At 41.3% G+C, this 24,823-nt stretch overlaps 1 protein-coding gene across 1 annotated transcript in view; it reads left to right on the top strand.

Annotated features, from left to right (window-relative positions):
• Positions 1–24,251, top strand: part of LOC124291504 (acyl-CoA dehydrogenase family member 10-like) — a 30,832-nt gene extending 6,581 nt beyond the window's left edge. The window contains exons 8-21 of the mRNA XM_046728488.1: positions 650–800; positions 7,211–7,356; positions 9,816–9,989; positions 12,074–12,191; positions 12,226–12,305; positions 14,538–14,704; positions 16,363–16,503; positions 17,249–17,386; positions 18,056–18,146; positions 19,635–19,793; positions 21,024–21,196; positions 22,177–22,320; positions 22,837–22,914; positions 23,459–24,251. Coding sequence (XP_046584444.1) covers positions 650–800; positions 7,211–7,356; positions 9,816–9,989; positions 12,074–12,191; positions 12,226–12,305; positions 14,538–14,704; positions 16,363–16,503; positions 17,249–17,386; positions 18,056–18,146; positions 19,635–19,793; positions 21,024–21,196; positions 22,177–22,320; positions 22,837–22,914; positions 23,459–23,611 — 1,913 coding nt within the window. The 3' untranslated portion in view covers positions 23,612–24,251. The remainder of the gene's footprint in view (positions 1–649; positions 801–7,210; positions 7,357–9,815; positions 9,990–12,073; positions 12,192–12,225; positions 12,306–14,537; positions 14,705–16,362; positions 16,504–17,248; positions 17,387–18,055; positions 18,147–19,634; positions 19,794–21,023; positions 21,197–22,176; positions 22,321–22,836; positions 22,915–23,458) is intronic.
• The last annotated feature ends 572 nt before the right edge of the window (positions 24,252–24,823 follow it).

Genomic DNA, 24,823 nt, shown 5'->3' with positions numbered 1-24,823 from the left:
TTTTTAAATTTATTGTTTTTTGTTTGTTTGTTTGGGTTTTTTGGGGGGGCTGGGGGGTTTTTGGTGGGGAGAGAGAATTGGTTTTTAGATGTGAGTCATAATTTTCCTAGTATGCCTGTCTGCTGTCATATTCGCTGTGACTGATGAAATAGTTAATGCTGATTGTCTGCTGTGTGTAGTCTACCAACACCAGTAATTACCGTATATAACTGTAGATAAGTCAAATTTTGAGGACCCCAAAAACCATTGTGTAGGAAGGGGGTCGGCTTATCTACAGGTTACACTTTCATCAAACTTCATATTCGATTGGTAAGAAAACAACATTGTATCACTTTGTGTGAACGAACTAGAGAAAATGACTTTGTCTTTCCTCACTGCCACCAGCAGCAGTTTTCGAGGTGTGAGACAGCAGTTTGTAAATAGACAATACAATCCAGTGATTGAAATCATGAGCATCATGGTACACAATGGGATATGATGGCATGCATCAGCCAAGTCAGCGAGACTGATCACCAGATCCCTCTTATTCCCGCTAGGCGAGGGTTGCTGAAGACCGAGTCTAACCCAGATCTTCACTGGGTTTGTTTGTTGCTTAATGCCTGACTCAGGAATATTTCAATGGTTTCTGATGTTCAGATTTGCTTTCAAGGTAACTATATGGAACGGAACTTCAAGAGATGGGCCAAGCAGTACGAGGCAAGCCAGACGAGAGAGATACCATCAATGACAAAACTGATGGAATGGATTCCACAGAACTTTCCCAAGGACGAGAGAGTGACTGTTGTACACGGGGATTTCAGGTAGGGAACGAAAACACATATAACTCCAGGGTTCTTCAAATACCCAGAGAAGGGAAGGTCGGTGCTTCCATTCCCTGCTGTGTCATGCCATAATATACTGAGAGAAACAAATAAATGATCACAGGAAAATTCAAGCGTTCCTTTTACAGTGAAACCTGCCAACACCGGCACCTGTCTAATCTGGCACACTGTCAAAACCGGCATAAACTTTTGGTCCCGCCATTTTACAATGATATTATGATCATTAAGACATTGTCTAATCCAGCACCTGTCTATTCCGTATTCCGGCACAACTTTTCGGTCCCACCAAGCAATTTTAACTGTAATTAACACTGTCTAAACCAGCATGGGTATGAGCAGTCCAACCAAGCACCCTTAATCCAATACACTAATTAATCCTCTTGGCACGCTAGATAATCAGGAAGCTAGATTGTGCGATGAATCAAACCCTCTAAGCCGGCATGGGTATGAGCAGTCCAATCATGGTCCCTTAATCCAATACACTCCTTTCGGCATGCTAGATTGAGAAACTGAAGCGTGTAAATGGCAGCCATGTTGGTAAATGATCGTCACTATCTAATCCAGCACCCTGTCTAAACCAGCATTTTTTTCCGGTCCCGTGGGGTGCCAGTTTAGACAGGTTTCACTGTATATTTTCCAGCTTTCATCACCAGCTTTGAATAGCGCTGTGGTGATGAAAACTGGAAAATAATAAAGGAACGCTTGAATTTTCCTGTGATCCTTTATTTGTTTCTCACAGTATATGTAGAAAGACAGTACTTGCTGTTACCCTGCCTGGTGATTGGTGGGGGATTAAACAAGGTCTGGTCAGCTCAAAGTCAGTTTATTGTGTCTGAGTGGGGCTGTTATACTGTGGCATGGTGTATTACCTGGCTGGCACTATAAGATCTGCTTTAATGTGGACTACGAAAAAAGTGCTATAATCTTGGACTAGATTTTCAAAGCAATCTTTGCCCTAAAATTATTGTAAAGTTATTGTAAGGAAATTTTAGAGGGTTGTAGCATATTTTAGAAACCGTTGCAGGGCTCAGATACCATAAGATTGATGTCAACATCTGTTGTATGTTTATTTTATCTTCATCTGCATACCTTGCAAGAGATATTATTTCATATACTTCACACTGAAAATCTGACAATTTCCCCTGTTTAACTATGTAATCCAAATTGTCCTTTCAAGCATACAAAGATGGCATCAAAGATTTCACATAAAAAATAGTGTTCATTTGTGATCTCAAACCCCATAACGATGGAGGCAATTGTGTAAAATATATTTTCTATCCAAGTCTATTCCAAAGTAAGTGAGAAACATCATCCATTTTTGACTAATCCGGACTGCTTTATAATCTGGACAAATGAGTCAGTCCTAGGCCAGTCTGTAATAGACAGATTCCACTGTATATGTAGGATGCATGTAAGATCGTGCGGAAAGTCACGCACATGGATGTCACCTGACATTGTGATCATGAATTCAGTATTACATTGATACAGTATTGTCCACGGCGGGAAATCCAAATGATGCCATTGGGAAACAACCTGTTTTTTCAATTTCCACGATGTTTTCAGTTTTCAGTCATAGTTACGCTAGGTATCGTAGCTTTGTACAGTCTGCAACAGGTTTACAACAGCTTTGAAAATGGATCTTAATTTTGATCTTATATTCTTAGGATTAATGTTAGCTAAGATCGTTTGAAAAATCAAGGCTCCTGAACGGAACATTAAGCTCTGTTCTACTTCTGTCCAAGATGGCCTAAACTGTCCAGGGTTTGACACAGACTTTGAAAAATGGGAGTCATGGTGACTCACAGTATTTATTTTTGGGAGTCATTTTCATTATTTGGGAGTCATGAAAATTTTAATGTAATATTTCTTTGTGTCAATCGAACAGCAAGATTTTTGCAAAGATTTTCTTGCTTAGTGTTGTATTGTCATTTAAATGATTAGGTAGTAAATAGTCTGTCCTTTGTCCTAATAGCGACAATTAATATGAACATTATTATCGGCCATTTTATTTTGAATAAATTCAAAGCAATATACATTATGGGTATTACACCTTATTGTTCAGAAACACAAAGATTTCTACACCATACTTGAGTTAGACTGGGCTGGTTCTCATCCTCATATAGAGGGGAACGTTGGGGTAGTCTAGTGGTTAAAGCGTTCGCTCGTCAAGCTGAAGACCCGGGTTCGATTCCCCACATGGGCACACTGTGTGAAGCTCATTTCTGGTGTCCCCCGCTGTGATATTGCTGGAATATTGCTAAAAGCGGCGTAAAACCATCATCACTAACTCACTCATATAGAGGGGTTGTTTTTGTACAGTTATTGTACAGACGAAAGCAGTTTACGATGACATAAACGTTATTCCTGTCCGTGATAATATGTAAAAGACTGAAACAAACAAAAAGTTCCAGTCAGAACACAATCTAGAAGCATTTTGATAATGCAGAATTGAACAGTGTAACGACAATATAACTACAGTGAAGCGCTAGCGTGGCTGATACCTTGAGATTTTACGTGCGCTTCAAATTGACAAATTGGACATGAAGGCTATGTGTACTCATTTCTGACAATATTAAAATATCTTGGTAAAAATATCTCTGTTTACACTACACAAGAATATGCTAGCACTATAAATAAATATAAAATACCATTTATAATACTAACTTACTCTGAACAGAGCTCAAACATACTGTAAACTAATTTGAATCACGACGCTGCACTGGGCGGGAATGAAAAACCGATGCGGGTGCACATTTTGACGCATCAACAAACCTTATGAAAACTGACATAATGTCAGACATGTAAAAACTGTTATAGAAACAACATCTAGGTAATATACTACTCAAAACAAGTTAAGGGTCAAAACTTTTAATGGCCATAACTACAAATATAAATAACAGTGAAATGTAGCGATCATTTAACAACTCGAGCCAACATTTCATGATAACCATAAAGGGAGACAAAAACAGCAGGAATGTCAGTGATTGCTAGTCAATAAGGTCAAAGTGACCTACTGTCAGAAGTGAAAATTCAAACGCCAACATTGGACTAATAACAGATGTAACCACCTCGAGCAGTAAGACAAGCAGTACACCTCTGTCTCATACTGTTCACCAGACGTTGGAAGAAGGCTTGGGGTATTGTCTGCCATTCTGCAATGAGATACTGGGCCAGTTCTGCACGGTTGTTTGGAGGGGCGTGGTTGTTATGAAGCCAACGTCCTAACTCGTCCCAAGCATGTCCATAGCAGGGGTGGAAATAACTTTAAAATTGCTAGTGTACTCCGGTACAGTGGCAGATGTCAAATCACTTGCCCTGATAATTTTTCCACTCTACTGGCCTTTTTCTTGTTGACTTTTTAAATAAACAACATAATTAACGTTGGAAAGTCAACTGGACACCGGTACAGTGTGGTATACAAATTTGCTTGCCCAACAGAAAAAAACACTGAACTCGGACGTCGGGCAATGGGTTATTTCCACCCCTGCATAGGGGCTAAATCTGCTGAATATGCATTCCATGTGCTGAACCTTGTTCTGTTTAAGGAAGTCCGTCACAACATGGGCACGGTGTGGTCGGGCATTGTCATCTTGGAATATGGATCCGACACCAATATGTTGTAAACATGGCAAAACAAGGGGTCTAATAATCTCCCGTATATAGCAATAACCGCTGAGGTTACCATTAATGACATAGAGAGGTGTCCTTTGATGAAAGGAAAACGCACCCCAAACCATGACAACCCCGCCTCCATATGGCAAACGTTGGTTGACGTTAACGTCAGCAAACCTCCCTCCAGGACGCCGATACACACCAGTTCTACCATCATTAAACTGTAGAGTAAACCTAGACTCGTCGGAGAAAAGAACTGATGCCCACTGAGCCGTTGCCAGCGAACATGGCGTCTACACATGTCATGTCTTGCACCAGTCATGTCTTGCCATCATGTGTCTCTGAAGGTTCCTGACAGTCTGATCAGATGCTGGTACTTGCCGCAGTTCTCAGATTGGTCACGGAACTCGGCAGTCGGTTCCTGACAATCTGATCAGATACCAGGGTACTCTGTGGCAGTTCTCAGTTGGTCCCGCGAAACTGTCTGGCAGTTACTCTGTGCATTGTGGGAGGGCCATATTTGTCAGGTATCGGTCTTCTCAGGAGTTGTTGATGGAGGCCTGCCAATGACGATGTAACACATCACATTCCAGTGACACGAAACTGGTGTCGTAACCTTCCAATGACACTCTGACTCACATTTATTCTCTGAGCCACACTGCTTTGAGGTTCGCCATCTTGAAATCAAGCAAGAGCTCTTCCTTTGTCTCTCATGCTCAGTTGACGTCTTGCTATTGTTGAATTTCAAGTGACAATAACAATGCGACAATTACAAGTTTTTAAGGGAAAATAAGCATGCACAGCACTAATCCCACGAAGAACACGTGCAAATGTTGTTCATGATGAAACAGCATCTTCCACAAGCACAGTGGTGGTGCTTCTGTGAATTACTCGATGTTTCAATTTGTTCATTTTTTTTTTAACACCCTACCACATGATGACTATTGGCACCACGGTTATCTGTTTTATTCATGCATAATGCAACCAGCCTCATCAATAACATTACATGATGACATCACATGACCCTTAACTTGTTTTGAGTAGTATATTATAAATCATATGCATCATATACATACACTTTGGTGGCCTATTTTCACGAAACGAAACACCACAGTTATGAATCTTAAAGCTACTCATTTTAACGGTATTGTCTCCTTCCATGATGTACTGTTCCCATTTACAGTAGAACACGGATATAACGAACTCCAAGGGACCAAGAAATTTAGTTCGCTATATCCGTTGTTCGTTATTCACATTTGACCGCCATCTTGGATTGTAGAGATGTAGACATTCTCAGACATTACCTATATCATGTTGATAAATATGAAGTTTATTTTTATAATAAAATTGAAATAATACAACTACAACTTAAATACATTTATTTTTTAATGAAAATGCAAGCTTACATTTATAATGTCCAGATAAACCACGAAAGAAGCAAAAACTGTAGCGATTTTTTTTCCATTTGTGACATGTCATAACATGCCCGTGCCTTTTTCTTTTATATTTTCATTTTTATGTAATCAGGCATAAACATGACACAACAACGAATCGTGTGGTGTCTGGTATCGTTCGACAGCTCTGGAACATCAACAATATCACTGTACCCTTGCCGAGAGTATTTTCACAGTTGTAAAAAGTGATTTTATTGGACAAAGATTGGTTTCTAATGACGTTTTTTCGCCAAGGCACCTAAGGCAGCCAATCATACTACGGCAATGGATACCGTCCTCGTCAACGAAAACTTTCGTTAAACACGATATGTTTGTTTTGTTAATTTATTAATGACCATCAAACAATGTTGATTCACCGAAAACAAGATTGATGTAAACTGTACCGTTAAGTGGCTGAGCTGACACTGAGTGAGTTCGCTAATCACGTCGTTAATTGGGTCTTGGGGGTAGTAAATCAGTTCGCTATAGCCGTTAATTCGCTACTCACGAGTTCGTTATTCACGTATAATTTCAATGATATTATAAAGGACTGTTGACGGGACTTTTAAATTTGTTCGCTATATCCGTTTGTACGCTATATCCGTGTTCGCTATAACCATGTTCTACTGTATGTCTCTCTTCTGATGTTGATGTCTCCTTCCACAATGTTCTGCTTGAATGCACGGCGGGGGATATAGTATGTGCGTACAGTCGTACGAATTGGAATATCTTAAGAACCGTAGACTAGATTCTTTTCATAGATGGTACCTAGGTTCATCACAGTATGTGAAAGGTTTGGTGACCTTGACCTTCATGTCAAGGTCACAAGGGGACTTTAACATTTTACCCTTGTCAGCAAGATATCTCAAGAACAGCTCATATTTGACACCAAGCTTCATCTGGGGAATGCGCAGGGCCCACTCGATTTTGGTGACCTTCATGTAGTTTTCAATGTCAGACCGACACTTTGAAGATTTCAGTATGTTAAGAGTGTCAGCAAGATATCTCAAGAACGGTTCACTGGATTTTCTTCATAGACTTTCAAGACTTCTCTTGAATGTTTTTTGTTAAGCAGTTTCTTTATTACTATTTTTGGCATATTTCATACACAATGACATTCATGTCAAGGTCAAAGTGAGTCTTGAAAATATTTGTGTGTTTGAACAGCTACAGAACAAGATATCAAGAGAGGTTGACTGGTCATGTTTTTGTTGACATTTAACTTCATCTTAAAATATGACATTCACTTTCATTACTTTTTAAGTTTGATTTGATAACTTGCGTCGGGGGATTATGTCACCTTTGTGACAACTGCTTGTTAATGTCTCCTCTTCCATCTGGCAGGTTGGACAACTTGATATTCAGTCAATACAAGTCTGATGTGCTTGGGGTTCTAGATTGGGAGTTATCTACCCTTGGTGACCCCTTGTCTGACCTTACGCAGAGCTGTGTTATATACTATCTGCCTAAAGACTTTCCATTATTTGCAGGTAGGTATTGTTGCAAGTGACCCAAATATCATTTTATATACTGCAGCAAGCATTCATTATGGGCAAATAGAGTTCTCACAAAAATTTCAAAAGTCATCATGGAGCAGTTTTTGTACAATATACAGAAGATACAATTGTTACCATGGACAATCAACCTGCGAATTTAAGGGTTAGATTGGTCTGTAGCAACCCATTTTATTTTATAAGAGGCTTGGTCAGGCTGGCAAACTTGGTTGACACATGTCAGCCTAACTTCCCAACCATTCAAAGCTCATGATATTGATCACTGGATTATCTGATCCAGACCGGGTTCGATTCAGACCGCTATCATGGAGCACAATGTGAATGGGGCTAAGCCCATTTCTGGTGTCCCCGTCCTGGTGATATTGCTGGAAGCTTTGTTGTGTGCCCAGTATTGTTGGGAGCGGTTGAAATCTCAAATTGATCAGTCAGTACAGTCCAATCATAAAAGGCTACTAACAGCATTGGTTGGTCCTATTCAGGCTGGCAAGATAAGTATGAAATAAAAACATGTCATCTGTTTCCCTAAACTGCACAAATTACCATTGCAGATCAAAGCTCATGATGTTTCATCACTGGATTATCTGAGATCCTTCACTAAATATACAGACATGACTTTTCATAAAGCTGGAAGATTGCTTAGAAATACATGGGGCTATCCTAATATGTTCAACAAGAAAACATGGACCCATCAATTGTCAATTATGAGAAAATGTGATCGATTGCTTGTTCCTGGTGATATATGTCACAATCTTGATTTTTCTACCAGACCACCACTGTGTGCCCAGTTTGAAAGATATTTGCAAGCAAATAGCCTTGTACTCAGATTTGACTCATGTAAGAAAGAAATTCTGTAATAACCAAGCCAGATTATATAGAAAAAATATCTTGGCACCTGTTTGAAAAAAATAGAAATCGAAAGAATCAGATTCGGTATTTTTTAGATCAGCATAATGTGTGAAGCAGTTGAGACTACAGTAGGGGCAATGATGTTTACAAAGCTGTTTTATTAGATGTGAATTATGTTTCATTTCATGTGTTTTTTTATTGTTTTCCTTTATTGAATAAAGTTTTAAGATAAATAAGTTTATTTTATTATTGGGGACAGTTCATAAATTATTGCTGGTGGGGGTGGGGTGGTGTTTCTGTGTGTGTGTGTGTGTGTGATTATGATTTTAAGGGGGTCATCCATTTTGTTCTGGGGAGGTAGGTGGGTGGGCAATTATGTACATTAAAATATCTAAGATTTATGCTTAAAAATTATGGGAAGGGGAGGGGACATCATTGATTAAAATTATGGGAAGGGAGGGTGTCATTGATTAAAAAAATATATGGGAAGGGAGGGGTGTCATTGATTAAAAATTATGGGAAGGGAGGGGTGTCATTGATTAAAAATTATGGGAAGGGAGGGTGTCATTGATTAAAAATTATTGTCATTGAAAAAATTATGGGAAGGGGAGGGGTGTCATTGATTTTGTACATGATATGCAAGGGGTCACTTCTTTGTGCATAAATTTTAGGGGGGTCATTCACATTGTACATGCTTCTGCATAAAAATCATTCACCATTGTCCCTTATTTGAATTAGTGCTGTTTGCATCAAAAGTCATCAGATCTGGGAAAGAGTTCCCCCCCAACTTAAACCAACCCTAAATAAATTTTGGACTTTTACCATTTTGTCCCTTATTTAGTAATCAGTGTTTTGTTAATAATTTTAGTACATTTATAAATATTATTTGGGATGGGGGAACAGGAGGAGCTCTTACCCAGATCTGTAAAACCACTTTTGACAAGATGTCAAACTGTACAGATAAGAGTGGTGACTTGAAGTGCCTTTGAAATAAGCGATGGGAGTGAATATGTCAACAGCAGAAACTGTTGAATGAAGACATTATAAGTTGTTCACTGGTAACAAACATTGAGGGTACATCAACCCATGGGCCCCGAATTTATCTTACTGAACACCTCGATGTTAATTTTCAACTGTTTGCAGCATGGGCATCGGATCATAAGAAGAAGTACCAGAGTTAGGCAATTAGCCAATACTAGATTTTCAGATGACATAGAATCCAGCAGACGACAAGTAAAACAAATTTAGAGTTATATCCTTTCTACCTATTTGCATTTGCAAAACATTGATAATTTCCGCACATCATTCGTGACTCAATTATTCGAGATGAAGAATTACTAACAAGAATACAAAATGAATTGACAGAGCTCGGCATTCCCAGCGGGAAACATACAAAATGGGGTATATTGAAAATAGTTGAAGAGCACTCAGCCAATCAGAAAACGACATTTATGTGTGAGGTAAGATAAAATATACTGTTGTATTAGGGGATGCAATGGGCAAGAATTGCTTTACTAAAGTAAACAGGATTATTATGGGATGTATATGGATAAAGTATACTTACTAAGGAATATATTGTTTTACAACAGGATTTCTTGGTCAGGATGTGTCTAAGCTCGGTATTCCAACAGTCCAGGAAGTTGTTGCTGAGTACTGCGAGAGAATGAACATTCAACCAATCACAAACTTTGAGTTCTACATGGCCTTCGCCTTCTTCAGGATGGCTGCTATATGTCAAGGTGTCTACAAACGAGCCATCTCAGGTATGAAATTATAATGTTTCCATACATTTATTAAGTTTTACAGTGGTCCCAAAGTAAAAGGCCGCCTCCGTGGTGTAGTGGTTAGAGCGTCCGCCCGGAGAGCGGAAGGTCGCGGGTTTGATCCCGACCGCGTCATACCAAAAGACGTTAAAATATGGTACTTGTTGGTCCCTGCCTGGCTCTCGGCATTAATGGGTACAACAAGTACTGGTTGGCTCAGAGTCAGTATAATGTGTCTGAGTGGGGTATTCATGCTTCACTGCGGCATGGTATCTCGGTGGGCTAGCACTATAAAACCAGCTTAAGTCTGGGCTAGTACAAGCAGCCACACATACACATACACACGCATGCACGTCGTCATATGAGCGAAATATTCTCAAGCATGACGTTAAACCCAATTTCACCTCACCTCACTCACCCAAAGTAAAAGTTTCTGTCTTTCACTCTACCCCATAGCAGTTGGCATTAGGGGTGACTATTGAGGGGGAAACAACTATAGCGATAGTCTATTGCAACATACCATTGTGACCAGTTTTTTTCTTCTTCAATTGTCTCATTTAAAGTGATTCCTAAATGAATGTATAGTTTATTTGAAATAGAAACAAGGTGAAGTAGTTTTAGTCTCTTTTAATAACTGACAAGAAACTTGAAGCACAGATCAAGCACAGATAAAACAATTTCAAACTCTGAGTCATATGCTGTGTTTGCCGCCATGTTTGTTTAAGAGGTAACAGGTGCGGATATATAACTCTAAATCAAAGTGAACGAATCTGGTCCTTCCTTTTTTCCGCTGAACTTTATCAACAGAAGTCAATTACTGATCTGTCGATAGTCACACATATTATCGATGCATCGACAGTTTTTCGTTTCTGCTATCGATTAATTGCTATCAGAGACTCAACAATTGCAATCCATCGATAGTTCAATGCATCGTTACATAGTTGGCAACTTGGCATAGTCCGTGTGAACTAGATTCCTGGGTTTTGTGGGTTTATAGTTATCTGCTCTTAGTAACCTCTTATCTAATCCTGTTGAGAAAATGTGTGAAGCCCATTTCTGGTGTCCCCCGCCGTGATGTTGCTGGAATATTGCTAAAAGCGGCGTAAAACCAAACTCAGTCAGTCAGTCAGTCCTGTTGAGAAAAGTAGCATGACTAATAAACTGATCTACTGACATATCTATTTCTAATTGACTTGTACCTGCCAATGATGAATTTGATTAATTTTAAGTGCTATTTCACTGCAATCTGGACTCTAATCTAGATATTTGAAGATCCAGATTAGCATTGGTCCTCAGCAACCCATGCGTGTTCTTAAGAAGCAACTGAAGGGAAAGGACTTTCAGGCTTGATGACTTCCATTGATCAATGCTCATGACAGTTTGATCCAAATTTTTTATGTTTCATATGAGTGTAGTAGTTGATTCCACAATCATACTTATAAATATTCAAAGCAAGGACAAGAGTTCTGAGTTATGTGCTTCTACAAAAATTGATAAAGTAAGAACATGATGATCTGAGAGATAGACTTGAGGCTGATGAGAACTGGAGGGATTGCTCAGGCCAAATTAGACATGGAAATCCATAGGTCAACCCTGTCTTCATAGCCAGGGACTAGATTCGAAACTCTCTTAGGCATAAGATAGGTGTATGTTAATGTTAATGATGGCTCTCTATCTTAACGCTAAGAGAGTTGTAAGTTAATGTTAATGTATGGCTCTTACAACTATCTTAGCGATAAGAGAGTTGTAAGTTAATGTTAATGTATGGCTCTTACAACTATCTTAGCGCTAAGAGAGTTGTAAGTTAATGTTAATGTATGGCAAAGAGAGTTGTAAGTTAATGTTAATGTATGGCAGCTACAACTATCTTAACGCTAAGAGAGTTGTAAGTTAATGTTAATGTATGGCTCTTACAACTATCTTAGCGCTAAGAGAGTTGTAAGTTAATGTTAATGTATGGCTCTTACAACTATCTTAACGCTAAGAGAGCTTCGCTAATGTATGGCACTTAGCAAATCTAGGCCCTGGATGCTGTGCTTCAATGATGACATCTGTCAATGTTGAGTACTCTTCTTCCACTGAAGGACAAGGAAGTTCCCCGATTGCTGAGAAGGTCGGCAAGTTTGCAGAGACATTGGCTGACATTGGATTGGGGATGGTAGAAAAGCAGGGCACAGGATCCCAGGTCCAGTCAGGGCGGAGATCCTATTCCTCAATGAGATCTGTCAATGTTGAGATCGTATTCCACAAGTACCAGGTCAATCATGACCTACATTTCCCGACCTATGTCTACACAACCACATACAGGCACTGCTGGTAAGTACACAGATCCATGACGACCTACATGTCCACACAACCACACACAGGCACTGCTGGTAAGTACACAGATCCATGACGACCTACATGTTCACACAACCACACACAGGCACTGCTGGTAAGTACACAGATCCATGACGACCTACATGTCCACACAACCACACACAGGCACTGCTGGTGAGTACACAGATCCATGACGACCTACATGTCCACATAAGCCACACACAGGCACTGCTGGTGAGTTCACAGATCCATGACTACCTACATGTCCACACAACCACACACAGGCACTGCTGGTAAGTACACAGATCCATGACGACCTACATGTCCACACAACCACACACAGGCACTGCTGGTAAGTACACAGATCCATGACGACCTACATGTCCACACAACAACCACACACAGGCACTGCTGGTGAGTACACAGATCCATGGCGACCTACATGTCCACACAACCACACACAGGCACTGCTGGTAAGTACACAGATCCATGACGACCTACATGTCCACACAACCACACACAGGCACTGCTGGTAAGTACACAGATCCATGACGACCTACATGTCCACACAACCACACACAGGCACTGCTGGTAAGTACACAGATCCATGACGACCTACATGTTCACACAATCACACACAGGCACTGCTGGTGAGTACACGGATCCATGACGACCTACATGTCCACACAATCCACACACAGGCACTGCTGCTGGTGAGTACACGGATCCATGACGACCTACATGTCCACACAACCACACACAGGCACTGCTGGTGAGTACACAGATCCATGACGACCTACATGTCCACACAACCACACACAGGCACTGCTGGTGAGTACACAGATCCATGACTCTACCTACATGTCCACACAACCACACACAGGCACTGCTGGTGAGTACACAGATCCATGACGACCTACATGTTCACACAATCACACACAGGCACTGCTGGTGAGTACACAGATCCATGACGACCTACATGTCCACACAACCACACACAGGCACTGCTGGTGAGTACACAGATCCATGACGACCTACATGTTCACACAACCACACACAGGCACTGCTGGTGAGTACACAGATCCATGACGACCTACATGTCCACACAACCACACACAGGCACTGCTGGTGAGTACACAGATCCATGACGACCTACATGTCCACACAACCACACACAGGCACTGCTGGTGAAGTACACAGATCCATGACTACCTACATGTCCACACAAGCACACACAGGCACTGCTGGTAAGTACACAGATCCATGACTGACCTACATGTCCACACAAACCACACACAGGCACTGCTGGTAAGTACACAGATCCATGACGACCTACATGTCCACACAACCACACACAGGCACTGCTGGTAAGTACACAGATCCATGACGACCTACATGTCCACACAACCACACACAGGCACTGCTGGTGAGTACACAGATCCATGACGACCTACATGTCCACACAACCACACACAGGCACTGCTGGTAAGTACACAGATCCATGACGACCTACATGTTCACACAACCACACACAGGCACTGCTGGATAAACTATGATACTATAGTTTCAGTATAATCTGTGATAATCTACTTGTTATACTGTCCTACGACAACAGGTTTTTATTAGGTATAAATATACAGTAATTTTATTATACGACTTTCTGATATGGCTGAAATACTGTCATTGTCAGGGGCGGATGCAGCTTTTTGAGAGGGGGTTGGGGGGTGCACACTATTGAGAAAAGGGGGTGTGCACACTCCATTTTCACCCGAGTTTCAATGGTCATTGAACAAACTTTCAGGACAAATGGGGGAGTGCGCACCCCTGCACACACCGCACACACACACACACACACACACACTCTCTCTCTCTCTCTCTCTCTCTCTCTCTCTCTCTCTCTCTCTCTCTCTCTCTCTCTCTCTCTCTCTCTCTCTCTCTCTCTCTCTCTCTCTGAGTCTCTCTCTGAGCGTCTCTCTCTGTCTCCTCCCTCTCTCCCTTTCACCTAAGTGTGACTCTGGGCCTAGCTCCTTTCACTCTCTCTCTGTTAAAGCGCTCACTTGTCACACTTAAAGCCGAAGACCTGGGTTCGATTCCCCACAAGGGTACAATGTGTGAAGCCATTTTCTGGTGTCCCCTGCCGTGATATTGCTGGAATATTGCTAAAAGCGGCGTAAAACTAAACTCACTCACTCACTCACTTTAAAGATAAGTGTATCTACTGGATTACAGGGGCCATGGCTGTGTCAGTGAAGGGGTTGTCCCCCTTGGTTCAGGATCTCCATCAGAGGGTGCGGAAGATGGTTGACGAGGACATAATCCCACTCGAGGCAGATATGGTCGCCCACAGCATGGGGCCACGCAAATGGGAGGTGTTCAAGCCCTTGGAAGATATCAAGGTCAGGCCACATGAAGGTCAAGGCAACATGCCATTTGATTCATGTTTTGTTAATTTTTACTTAGCCAAGTGTCCTAATCACATCATCAAATGGGATAATGTTGAAATATTATCAAAAAACGTCCAGGACTTCACCAAAAAAAACTGGCAGAAGCAGTTCAAATCAGCCGGCAAAAATGCCCGTCAATCAGCAGAGACCTCATTCCATCCGCCTACAATGAATGAATAAAAACAACAGAACAGAGCACTCCAGCCATCGTTGCTAATTAATCCCATGTGCTATGTATATCTAGTCCTGCCTCCTCCCTCTATGACCCGTGAAGGTCCAGGTTAGAATATTGCTCTTTAGTAACCCATGCTTGTCTCCACCCGTGAAGGTCCAGGTTAGAATATTGATCTTCAGTAACCCAGGCTTGTCTGGGCTTGGTTGACACATGTCATCGGTTCCCAATTGCGCAGATCGATGCTCATGCTGTTGATCACTGGATTGTCTGGTCCAGACAGATTATTTACAGACCGCCGTCATACAGCTGGAATATTGCTGAGTGCGTCGTAAAACTAAACTCACTCACTCACTGTTGTTACTGCGTTATTACCAATATCCATTGTTGTTAATCCTTTAATCCCTCATGTTGTCTTACTTAATCCCTGTTACATGTATATAAGTCGGTTCTGTGCTGTATTACTTTACTCTTGCTTGCGGTATAAGAAGCTATACTGAAACGTCGCATCATAATTAAATAAAGAAGTTGTTATCCATAAAGTATTATACTTTTCTTACAGTAATCAGCGCTGTCTAATCCGCTGCGTGGTGAGGGGTCGGACGGATGTGTATTGTCATCAATTAATCCAACTTTGAAACTACATGGTTGCCGACACAGATAATCTTAATCTTAGTTCAGTATGGGTACACTTGTACCTGTAACTAGTGAGTTGACACGTGTCAGTCATGAGGGATGTTACATAGAGGGCGGCTCTCGAACACCAACAGCCACTCATGCCAAAGCCAGCCAAAACAAAACGCTTCAATGAGAACAGTAAATTTCAATCAATCTCTTAGACAAGCATGGTGTCAGTTACAAAATGGGAAAATTACTGCAGAGTATATATGAAAATGTGAAAATTTGTGTAAGGGGTAATAATGAATTATCAGATACATTCGTGAGTCAGTTAGGAGTTAGGCAAGGTTTATGTTAAGCCCTTTTCTATTTACATTCTGCATTATTAATGAGCATGTTTATGTTATTAAGTGAATATTGTCAATGTGTGCAGTAATTGAGAGAACCACGTGATACAACACTGGACACTGTATATGAGAGACAAAACTGGTTCAGTTCTTGTAACCGTGTCAGCTCTACAATCCGGCATGCTGTCTAAACCGGATTATTTCTTCAGTCCGATTCAGACAGATTCCACTGTACTTGGATCAAACAGCCAGTTCCTGGTGTCAGTTAGAATTTGTCCAAACAACTTAAAATGTGTCAATCCTGTTAAGTCAACCTTACCCTAATATTGGTCCTCCCATATAGGGTATATTAGCCCAAAAGTTGGTTTTGTCATATTGGACTGACCTCCTTAGGAGTGACTGGATAATAAACCCAAACACATGCAGCACACCCTGTGACTTTGTCAGATTTGTGGGACATTTGTTCTTTTCAGAATAAAGCCAAAGCCAAGGGCTTATGGAACCTGTTTCTTCCACTGGAGACTGATCCGGAGCGGAAATACGGAGCAGGTCTCACCAACCTGGAGTACGCCTTCCTGTGTGAAGAGATGGGGCGATGTGTCCTGGCTCCAGAGGTAGGAAAACTTTATCAATTATTATTGTAAGTCCAGTCTCAGCTGGCAAACAGACCTGTGCACAGCACACACACAGCATCAAAGATCAAGTTAAGTAAGCCAGATTGCCAAGAGTGGCTGGATCGGCAAACTGGACTATAGTCTGTAAACCTTACTTCTGGCGTCCAATTTTCACGATTGAATTCATGTTTGTTTGAACATGCCTGTCAGCACTGTCACCATATTTATCCTCTATTGAGAACTAGTAGGATGAAATCGGTCAACATCTTTCGCGGCGATGTCTGACTTTGAAACAATTAAATGAATGAGCGTTGTTGTGGTTGTTGTTTTTTGTCAGTCGTCCATCTGTTATTATCCACTAAATAAACATCAATTGCTTACACATGCTTTTAGTAATCAAGTATAATTCGAAATCAAATGGTGCCTCTCCAGGCAGGCGATTTTGTTAAAACTGTAAGTGTTCTGATTAGTAGGAGGAGCTGGTGATGTGAAATGAAAGCCTTCAAACACTTAGACATGCGTGTTTGTATGATTCCCAGGGAGTTGAGAAGCAACTGAAATTCATGTCCATATTAACATAGGTTAACTTGTCATGAGCTTCAGTCATTGAAGCATTAAGTCCACAACTATATAATGGGTCTGTCATTGGTGTTTCTGGTCAGCTGTCAGGAATCAAGCCTGTTGAATCCGCTGACCGTATTAATGGGTTATTTTTGTCAGACTTATGACAGGTGTTGTGCTTTAGGTGTTCAACTGTAACGCCCCAGACACCGGCAACATGGAGGTGCTGGTGAAGTACGGGACAGAGGAACAGAAGCAGACATGGCTGACACCACTACTGAATGGGGAGATCAGATCCTGCTTCGGAATGACAGAACCAAATGTACGAGATTAATCTTATACCTTGTGAGTGAGTGAGTGAGTGTGGGTTTATGTCGCTTTCAACAAAATTCCACCTATATCACAGCTGAGACACCAGAATTGTGCTTCATGCATTGCCTTTGTGAGGATTTGAATATCTTGTAGGTTCTCAATAATAATTAAACCAAACTTACTCACTCATTAGGGATTTATCTTGATCTACTCAGAGGCCTGGTTGAAGCTATTGCCTGTAATAATTCCCAAATTGTTTCCCAAAAATGACTAAATTATGTGATTATCGTAATACCTAATGTTATTGTTTGTTGAGGTGCATTTCACTGACAACAGTAAACAAGGAGAGGATTTAATGTTCAGTTATAAATGTTTTTGAATTAAGTGGAATATTGAGAAAAAAAACCCTGAATATATGAATATAGCGATATTAAAAGGAATACACTCTACTTTGCTATTGTTCTTTGGAGTCAGGGTCTTGTAATACAGTGGACTCTGTCAATACCGGCCTCTGTAAACACCGGCACTCTGTCTACATCGGCACAAAGTTTCAGTCCCGGCAGAAATGCACTCTGTCAAAACCGGCATTTTTATTTGGTCCCGACTGATGCCGGTATTGACAGAGTACACTGTAATGTAGTGTTCTTTATGTGAGAGTAAATTGCCCACTTATTAACAGGTGGCATCCTCCGACGCCACCAACATCCAGTCCTCCATCAAGAAAGACGGCGACTACTTCATCATCAACGGACACAAGTGGTGGACATCAGGTGAGAGAGATAATAATTAATTATAATAATAGTTATTTATATAGCACCTAGTATCCATCTGACTAGTTTCTCACTGGACGCTGTAATCAGAATCTGATTATTATTATCCCGGATAACCCAATTTCCCTTGAGGCGCTAGAAGGTAATAGTCACGTGACTTATTTCACGGGGTACCCATTTTCTGCTGGGTGAGCAGAGAATAAATCAGACAGAACTAGTTTGTTGTTCTCTAATTCTTGGTCAGGTCTCTGTAATACTGAAGGGGTCGTTGTTGTTATGCTCGTTAGTACAATACTTGTTCTTTGTCCTCTAAATCTGAGACGGTGCAGTGGGGTAGCCTAGTGGTTAAAGCGTTCGCTCATCACGCCTAAGACCCGGGTTCGATTCCCCACATGGGTACAATGGGGGCGTTGTGGGCGAGCTGGCTAAGGCGCCAGGCTAGTGATCTAGCAAGGTTGAGGTGTCGGGATCCCACCTGTGACCGGGTGTAAAAACCTTGGAGTCAACTTTGTGTGCAGACTCTTTCAGTGTTGTCACAACCCCTAGTACAGTACACAACCCTGTGCACTTAAAAGAACCCACGAATCCGTTGGTATATGACCAGATGGTGGCCACATGAATGCGTGCAAACACCTAGTTGCGGGTTCAGCAACGTGCAGTAAACTTGGACAAAGTACTGTGACTATGTGTCCTAGTCCACCCAGCTGTGAATGAGTACCTCGTTAGGATGAGAAAGCCACAATAACTCGGTGCGCCTAGTGGCTGCAAGAGATGTATACTCCCAAGGGAGTTGAGATTGATAATATGATGTGCCTTTGAGATTGACATCCAATGATGAGGGGAAAATATCAGCACCTTGAGCATGCACTATTTGCCTAGATATGTGCACTATATAAATATCCTATAATAAATAATAATAACTAAAAAATGTGTGAAGCCCATATCTGGTGTCTCTCGCTCTCTCACGCTCGCTCACTCACTCACTCACTCACTCACTCACTCACTCACTCACTCACTCACTCACTCACTCACTCACTCACTCACTCACTCACTCACTCACTCACTCACTCACTCACTCACTCACTCACTCACTGGAAGTCTGACACAGGTCTCCAGTTCTGGTGAAGAGATTGTTGTTGTCATAGAGGGTACTACAGTACTACTTTGTTATCCTCTATTTCTGACCTACTCAAAGGTCCAGACAAAGTGTGTGGTGGAGGAAATCTGCTTTGATATTGCTGGAATACTGCTAAAAGCTGCGTAAAATCAAACTCTCTCAGCCATTGTGGTGTGGATACTGTGTCCTCAGTGTTTTCAAAACCCCAGATCATCTTCTGCTGGTCATTGCTTGTGTGGCCAGTCCTGCTGTTGCTACAAACCATGCTGAATAAGAGATGTACTTTTTGTTTTGAACATTCTGGTGACATAACTCAGTGATATATTAGAAATAAGAATATCGTGTAAGATGAACTTCTGTCTCTATACAAGGTGCCCTGGACCCCAGATGCAAGCTCTGTGTATTCATGGGCAAAACTGACATGGGAGCTCAGAAACATAGGCAGCAAAGTATGATCCTTGTCCCAATGGACGCTCCAGGAGTGAAGATCCTCCGACCACTCACTGTGTTTGGGTACGAAGACAGTCCAGGTATGTCTACACCATACATACATCTTAACGTTGAGTCTGTCTGCTGACTCTGTTTGGGTACAAAGACAGTCCAGGTATGTCTACACCATACATACATCTTAGCGTTGAGTCCGTCTGCTGACTCTGTTTGGGTACAAAGACAGTCCAGGTATGTCTACACCATACATACATCTTAGCGTTGAGTCCGTCTGCTGACTCTGTTTGGGTACAAAGACAGTCCAGGTATGTCTACACCATACATACATCTTAGCGTTGAGTCCGGTATGTCTGCTGACTCTGTTTGGGTACAAAGACAGTCCAGGTATGTCTACACCATACATACATCTTAGCGTTGAGTCCGTCTGCTGACTCTGTTTGGGTACAAAGACAGTCCAGGTATGTCTACACCATACATACATCTTAGCGTTGAGTCCGTCTGCTGACTCTGTTTGGGTACAAAGACAGTCCAGGTATGTCTACACCATACATACATCTTAGCGTTGAGTCCGTCTGCTCACTGTGTTTGGGTACAAAGACAGTCCAGGTATGTCTACACCATACATACATCTTAGCGTTGAGTCCGTCTGCTGACTCTGTTTGGGTACGAAGACAGTCCAGGTATGTCTACACCATACATACATCTTAGCGTTGAGTCCGTCTGCTCACTGTGTGTGGGTACAAAGACAGTCCAGGTATGTCTACACCATACATACATCTTAGCGTTGAGTCTGTCTGCTGACTGTGTTTGGATACAAAGACAGTCCAGGTATGTCTACACCATACATACATCTTAGCGTTGAGTCCGTCTGCTCAGTGTGTGTGGATACAAAGACAGTCCAGGTATGTCTACACCATACATACATCTTAGCGTTGAGTCCGTCTGCTGACTCTGTTTGGGTACGAAGACAGTCCAGGTATGTCTACACCATACATACATCTTAGCGTTGAGTCTGTCTGCTCACTGTGTTTTGGTCTGGTCGTATTGGCTTATTTAGTACCGGTATATCATGAGAAGATATTAAACATTTGAAGGCTTATATGACTGATGTGTTTCATTCCCAGACATAAGGACTGAGTACTGACATGAGTTCTGGAAACTCTATCTCCTAAATACTGCCATTCAAAGGCTTCACACAGAATCTTTGCCTTATGGACATATTCGATAATTGTATAAAAGGTGCTTGTAAGTATTACATTTCTTGGAAATAGTTTCCTAGTTAGAAATATTGATGTTGCGTTTTTCTGTGCCAGCCGGCCATGGAGAAGTCCTGTTTGAAAACGTACGGGTTCCTGCCTCCAACATCCTTCTGGGTGAAGGTCGTGGGTTTCAGATAGCTCAAGGTCGTCTGGGTCCTGGCCGAATCCATCACTGCATGAGGCTGATCGGCAATGCGGAACGGTGTCTCGAGTTGATGGTGAAGAGAGTAAGTAGATGAAAGTCAAGGCAAGACATCAAATTGTCTGTTTGCGATACTCAAATTCTTTTTCAGAAGAGATCTTCCTTGGGGTACAAATGTGCATTCTTTGTAACAATGTTTTTGAAGAGAATCTTCCTTGGGGTCGGACCTCCCACCTCCCCGCAGTTCTGTTCTCTGATGTATATCATCAGCAGAAGGAATGAATGATTTTGGGTAGGGATGTACCTGGCTGCCCACGCATGCATTGTAAGGGAACGAATCCCACGTAGTGGGGAGGCCATATAACAAATAAAAACAAGTTATTTTGTTTTTGTACAATTATTTATTGAAACATTGTTACAACTTCACAGGACATTTTCAGTCACAGAAAATATATATGTGCACATATCAATTTACCCTAGCAACCATTGTTTCTGTATTTCGTTGTCTGTGACGTCATTAAACAATTGAATGTGAGGTCAATGAAGAGGGCTGTCACACTTGCTTACCATGTTTTACTGCTCAAATGTACATGAGTAAAATGGATAATAAAGAAATTTTCACACTCGAGCAAGTGTGTCATATGACTCATACGGAACTTGTGCAAAAATATGTATTGCCAAAGCACTTGTTTCGTGCTAAGTCATATGCCTCGCTTGCGCTTGTAATAATCTGTAAATATTTTACAATCATATTGTTAAAATATCTTGGATTGACACATTAAATAAGATACAGTATTTCCTCTAATAAGCATTTTTATAAATGTATTCTCCCTTGATCCAAAGTTAGATTTATTAAGAAATGGTCCTTTAGTCATGACTGCCTGTCCTCCACATGGCACAGGTTGATGGATATTATGTAATTGTCGAAGCTGCAATCAGAGGTTTACATGTATATAAATATATGTGGGATCCGGTGCTAGATGAATGTTTACAGACCAAACTAGATACTAATATACAGGTCTGGAGAGTCTGGCTGGGTTCACTCAGTGAATGTCCTTGTTTCAGACTCAGGAAAGAATTGCCTTCGGGAAGCCACTAGCTGCTCAGGGAACAATACAGGCTGACATCGCCCAGTCTCGCATTGAGATAGAGCAGACTCGGCTCTTGGTATTGAAGGCTGCCTACATGATGGACGTGTACGGGAATAAGGTGAGTCTAGCATTGAGACAGAACACAGTCAACATCTGGTGTCTCATATAGAGATAGGACAGATTCAGCACCTGGTAACTTGTATATTCTCATATATTGATAGGACAGACTCAACACCCAGTGTCTTGTATATACAAATAGAATTGAAGGCTGCCAACATGATGGGCATGTGTGGGCGTAAGATGAGTCACATACCCAAATAGACCAGATACAACACCTGTTGTATTGTATAAAGACTGAACATACTTCATTCTTGTTGTGGGCGCTGGGGTAGCCTAGTGGTTAAAGCGTTGGCTCGTCACGCCGAAGACCCGGGTTCGAATCCCCACATGGGTACAATGTGTGAAGCCCATTTCTGGTGTCCCCTGCTGTGATGTTGCTGGAATATTGCTAAAAGCGGCATAAAACCAAACTCAGTCAGTCAGTCAGTGATTCTTGTTGTTGAAGACTGCCTTCGTCATCAAAAAAAGTTTTGGTTGATTCATTTTTTCAAATTGTATTCTACTGTATTTCTAGGTGGCTGCTCCAGAGATAGCCATGATAAAAGTGGCAGCCCCAAATATGGCCCAGAGAGTGGCTGACAGAGCCATACAGGTGAGAAATATGGACAGCCAAATACCAGTATCACCTAAGGCAGACTCATAAAACTGAGAAATGTTGAACACCAATTAATCATGATGGCCCACGACTGACCATACAGGCGGGACCTGTTAAACAGTGAACTCTTTTGCGATAAAGAGATCTGGAGTCAGTTGTCTTTTAATGGGATGTCGATCTGAGACAAGGAGTGAGTGAGTGAGTGAGTTTAGTTTTAAGCCACACTCAGCAATAGTTTAAATATATGGTGGCAGTCTGTAAATAATCGGGTCTGGACCAGACAATCCAGGGATCAACAGCATGAACATCAATCTACGCAACTGGGATGCGATGACATGTGTCAACCCAGACAGCAAGCCTGACCACCCGATCCCATTAATCGCCTCTTACGACAAGCGTGGGTTGCTTAAGATCAATTCTAACCCGGATCTTCACAGGTCTGGAACAAGGAAACATGTAATAGCAATTAAACAAAGTGTAGCTATATATGTTCAACATTCTGTTCTATGTCAACCATTCCACCTGACCTGTCTGTGTTTAGGCCCACGGGGGAGCTGGACTTCACCATGACCTGCCGATAGGATTCATGTTTGCCTGGGCTCGTATCCTGCGTATCGCCGACGGCCCGGATGAAGTACACAAGCGGGCTATCGCAAGAATGGAATATGCAAAGTCTGTCAAATCCAACTTGTAGATAGTTGTGAATCCAAACGTGTGATAATGTCAAGGTTGCGCCATCATCGCCACAAGACAATAACCAAGAGCCCGACACATAAAGTTATTTCTTGAGTGAAGAATAATATTATGATCAGTATCCGTTTTGATGGCTAAAAATATCATATGAAGTTACAGGTATAATCAAGATCATGTTATCTGGGTTAGTTGTGAAATCTATGTTTGAAAAAATCTGTGAACGGCATTTAGAAGTGATACACATAAAGGGAAAGTATTTACGAATGTCAACTTCGAGACATTTTAGAATATATTCTTACTATCAGGGGAATGACACTGATTAAGAATATACGCCAAAACATCATGTTCCTCATATACAGAATTTGACATTCGTAAATTATCTACCTTTACTGAACTTGTGTCTCGAGAGCAGCTTCTCCTTACTTGAACTTTTAGACATCTTACAATCACGGTGTACAGTTGTTCATCATCCATGGAAGAATTGTTCACACAGCAGAATGACAAGTGCTTGTTGGGCATCTCATAGCTTGTAGGCTTGAATAATACCATTGCTTTTTACCATTGTCCTTAGAATGACGCTGAAGCTGAGTAATGTCTGATCCAGTTTCAATGAATGATATATGCCTTGATTGTACGTATCATGATTTTTCAATGAATTCAGGCAGTTGTCTTCAGATTTACAATATTCAGGCAGTTCTTTCGTGCCACTTTAGCTATTATCAGATGATGTGATTCACACCGTGAGAAATGTGTAAATCTATCATTTTCAGTTGTACACTATAGTGCTATCTGGTGCATATTGTTTTGTAATGATAATGATATTAACATTTGTATGACAATTTTGTACACAAACAAATTAAATCTATTTTCTATATTTGTTGACTTGTATTGTGATTTCGGTTGGTATCAATTGCCAGACTGATGTAAAAATTAATAAATTATAGCCATAAACATTCCCTCTGGATTATGGTTGCCTTATTCCAGTGGTTACCACACACACACACACACACACACACACAGAAAAATGGAAATGAAAAGTTTACTAAGTCATAGTTCCCTTTGGTGGTATGCTCTCACCTACTGCAGAATTATCTCCCCTTAATTTCGTGACATAGCATGCCCTTTTGAATCTCACAATTTTTTTGGTTGGTATTAAATCCCACACTGATGTAAAAATTGATAAACTACACAGATTTGATCAACTTGGTAAGCC

Source organism: Haliotis rubra, unplaced genomic scaffold, assembly GCF_003918875.1.
Source record: "Haliotis rubra isolate DU_JTF1 unplaced genomic scaffold, ASM391887v1 Scf493, whole genome shotgun sequence".
NCBI lineage: Eukaryota > Metazoa > Mollusca > Gastropoda > Lepetellida > Haliotidae > Haliotis > Haliotis rubra.
This window is presented reverse-complemented; position numbering and strand designations above follow the sequence as displayed.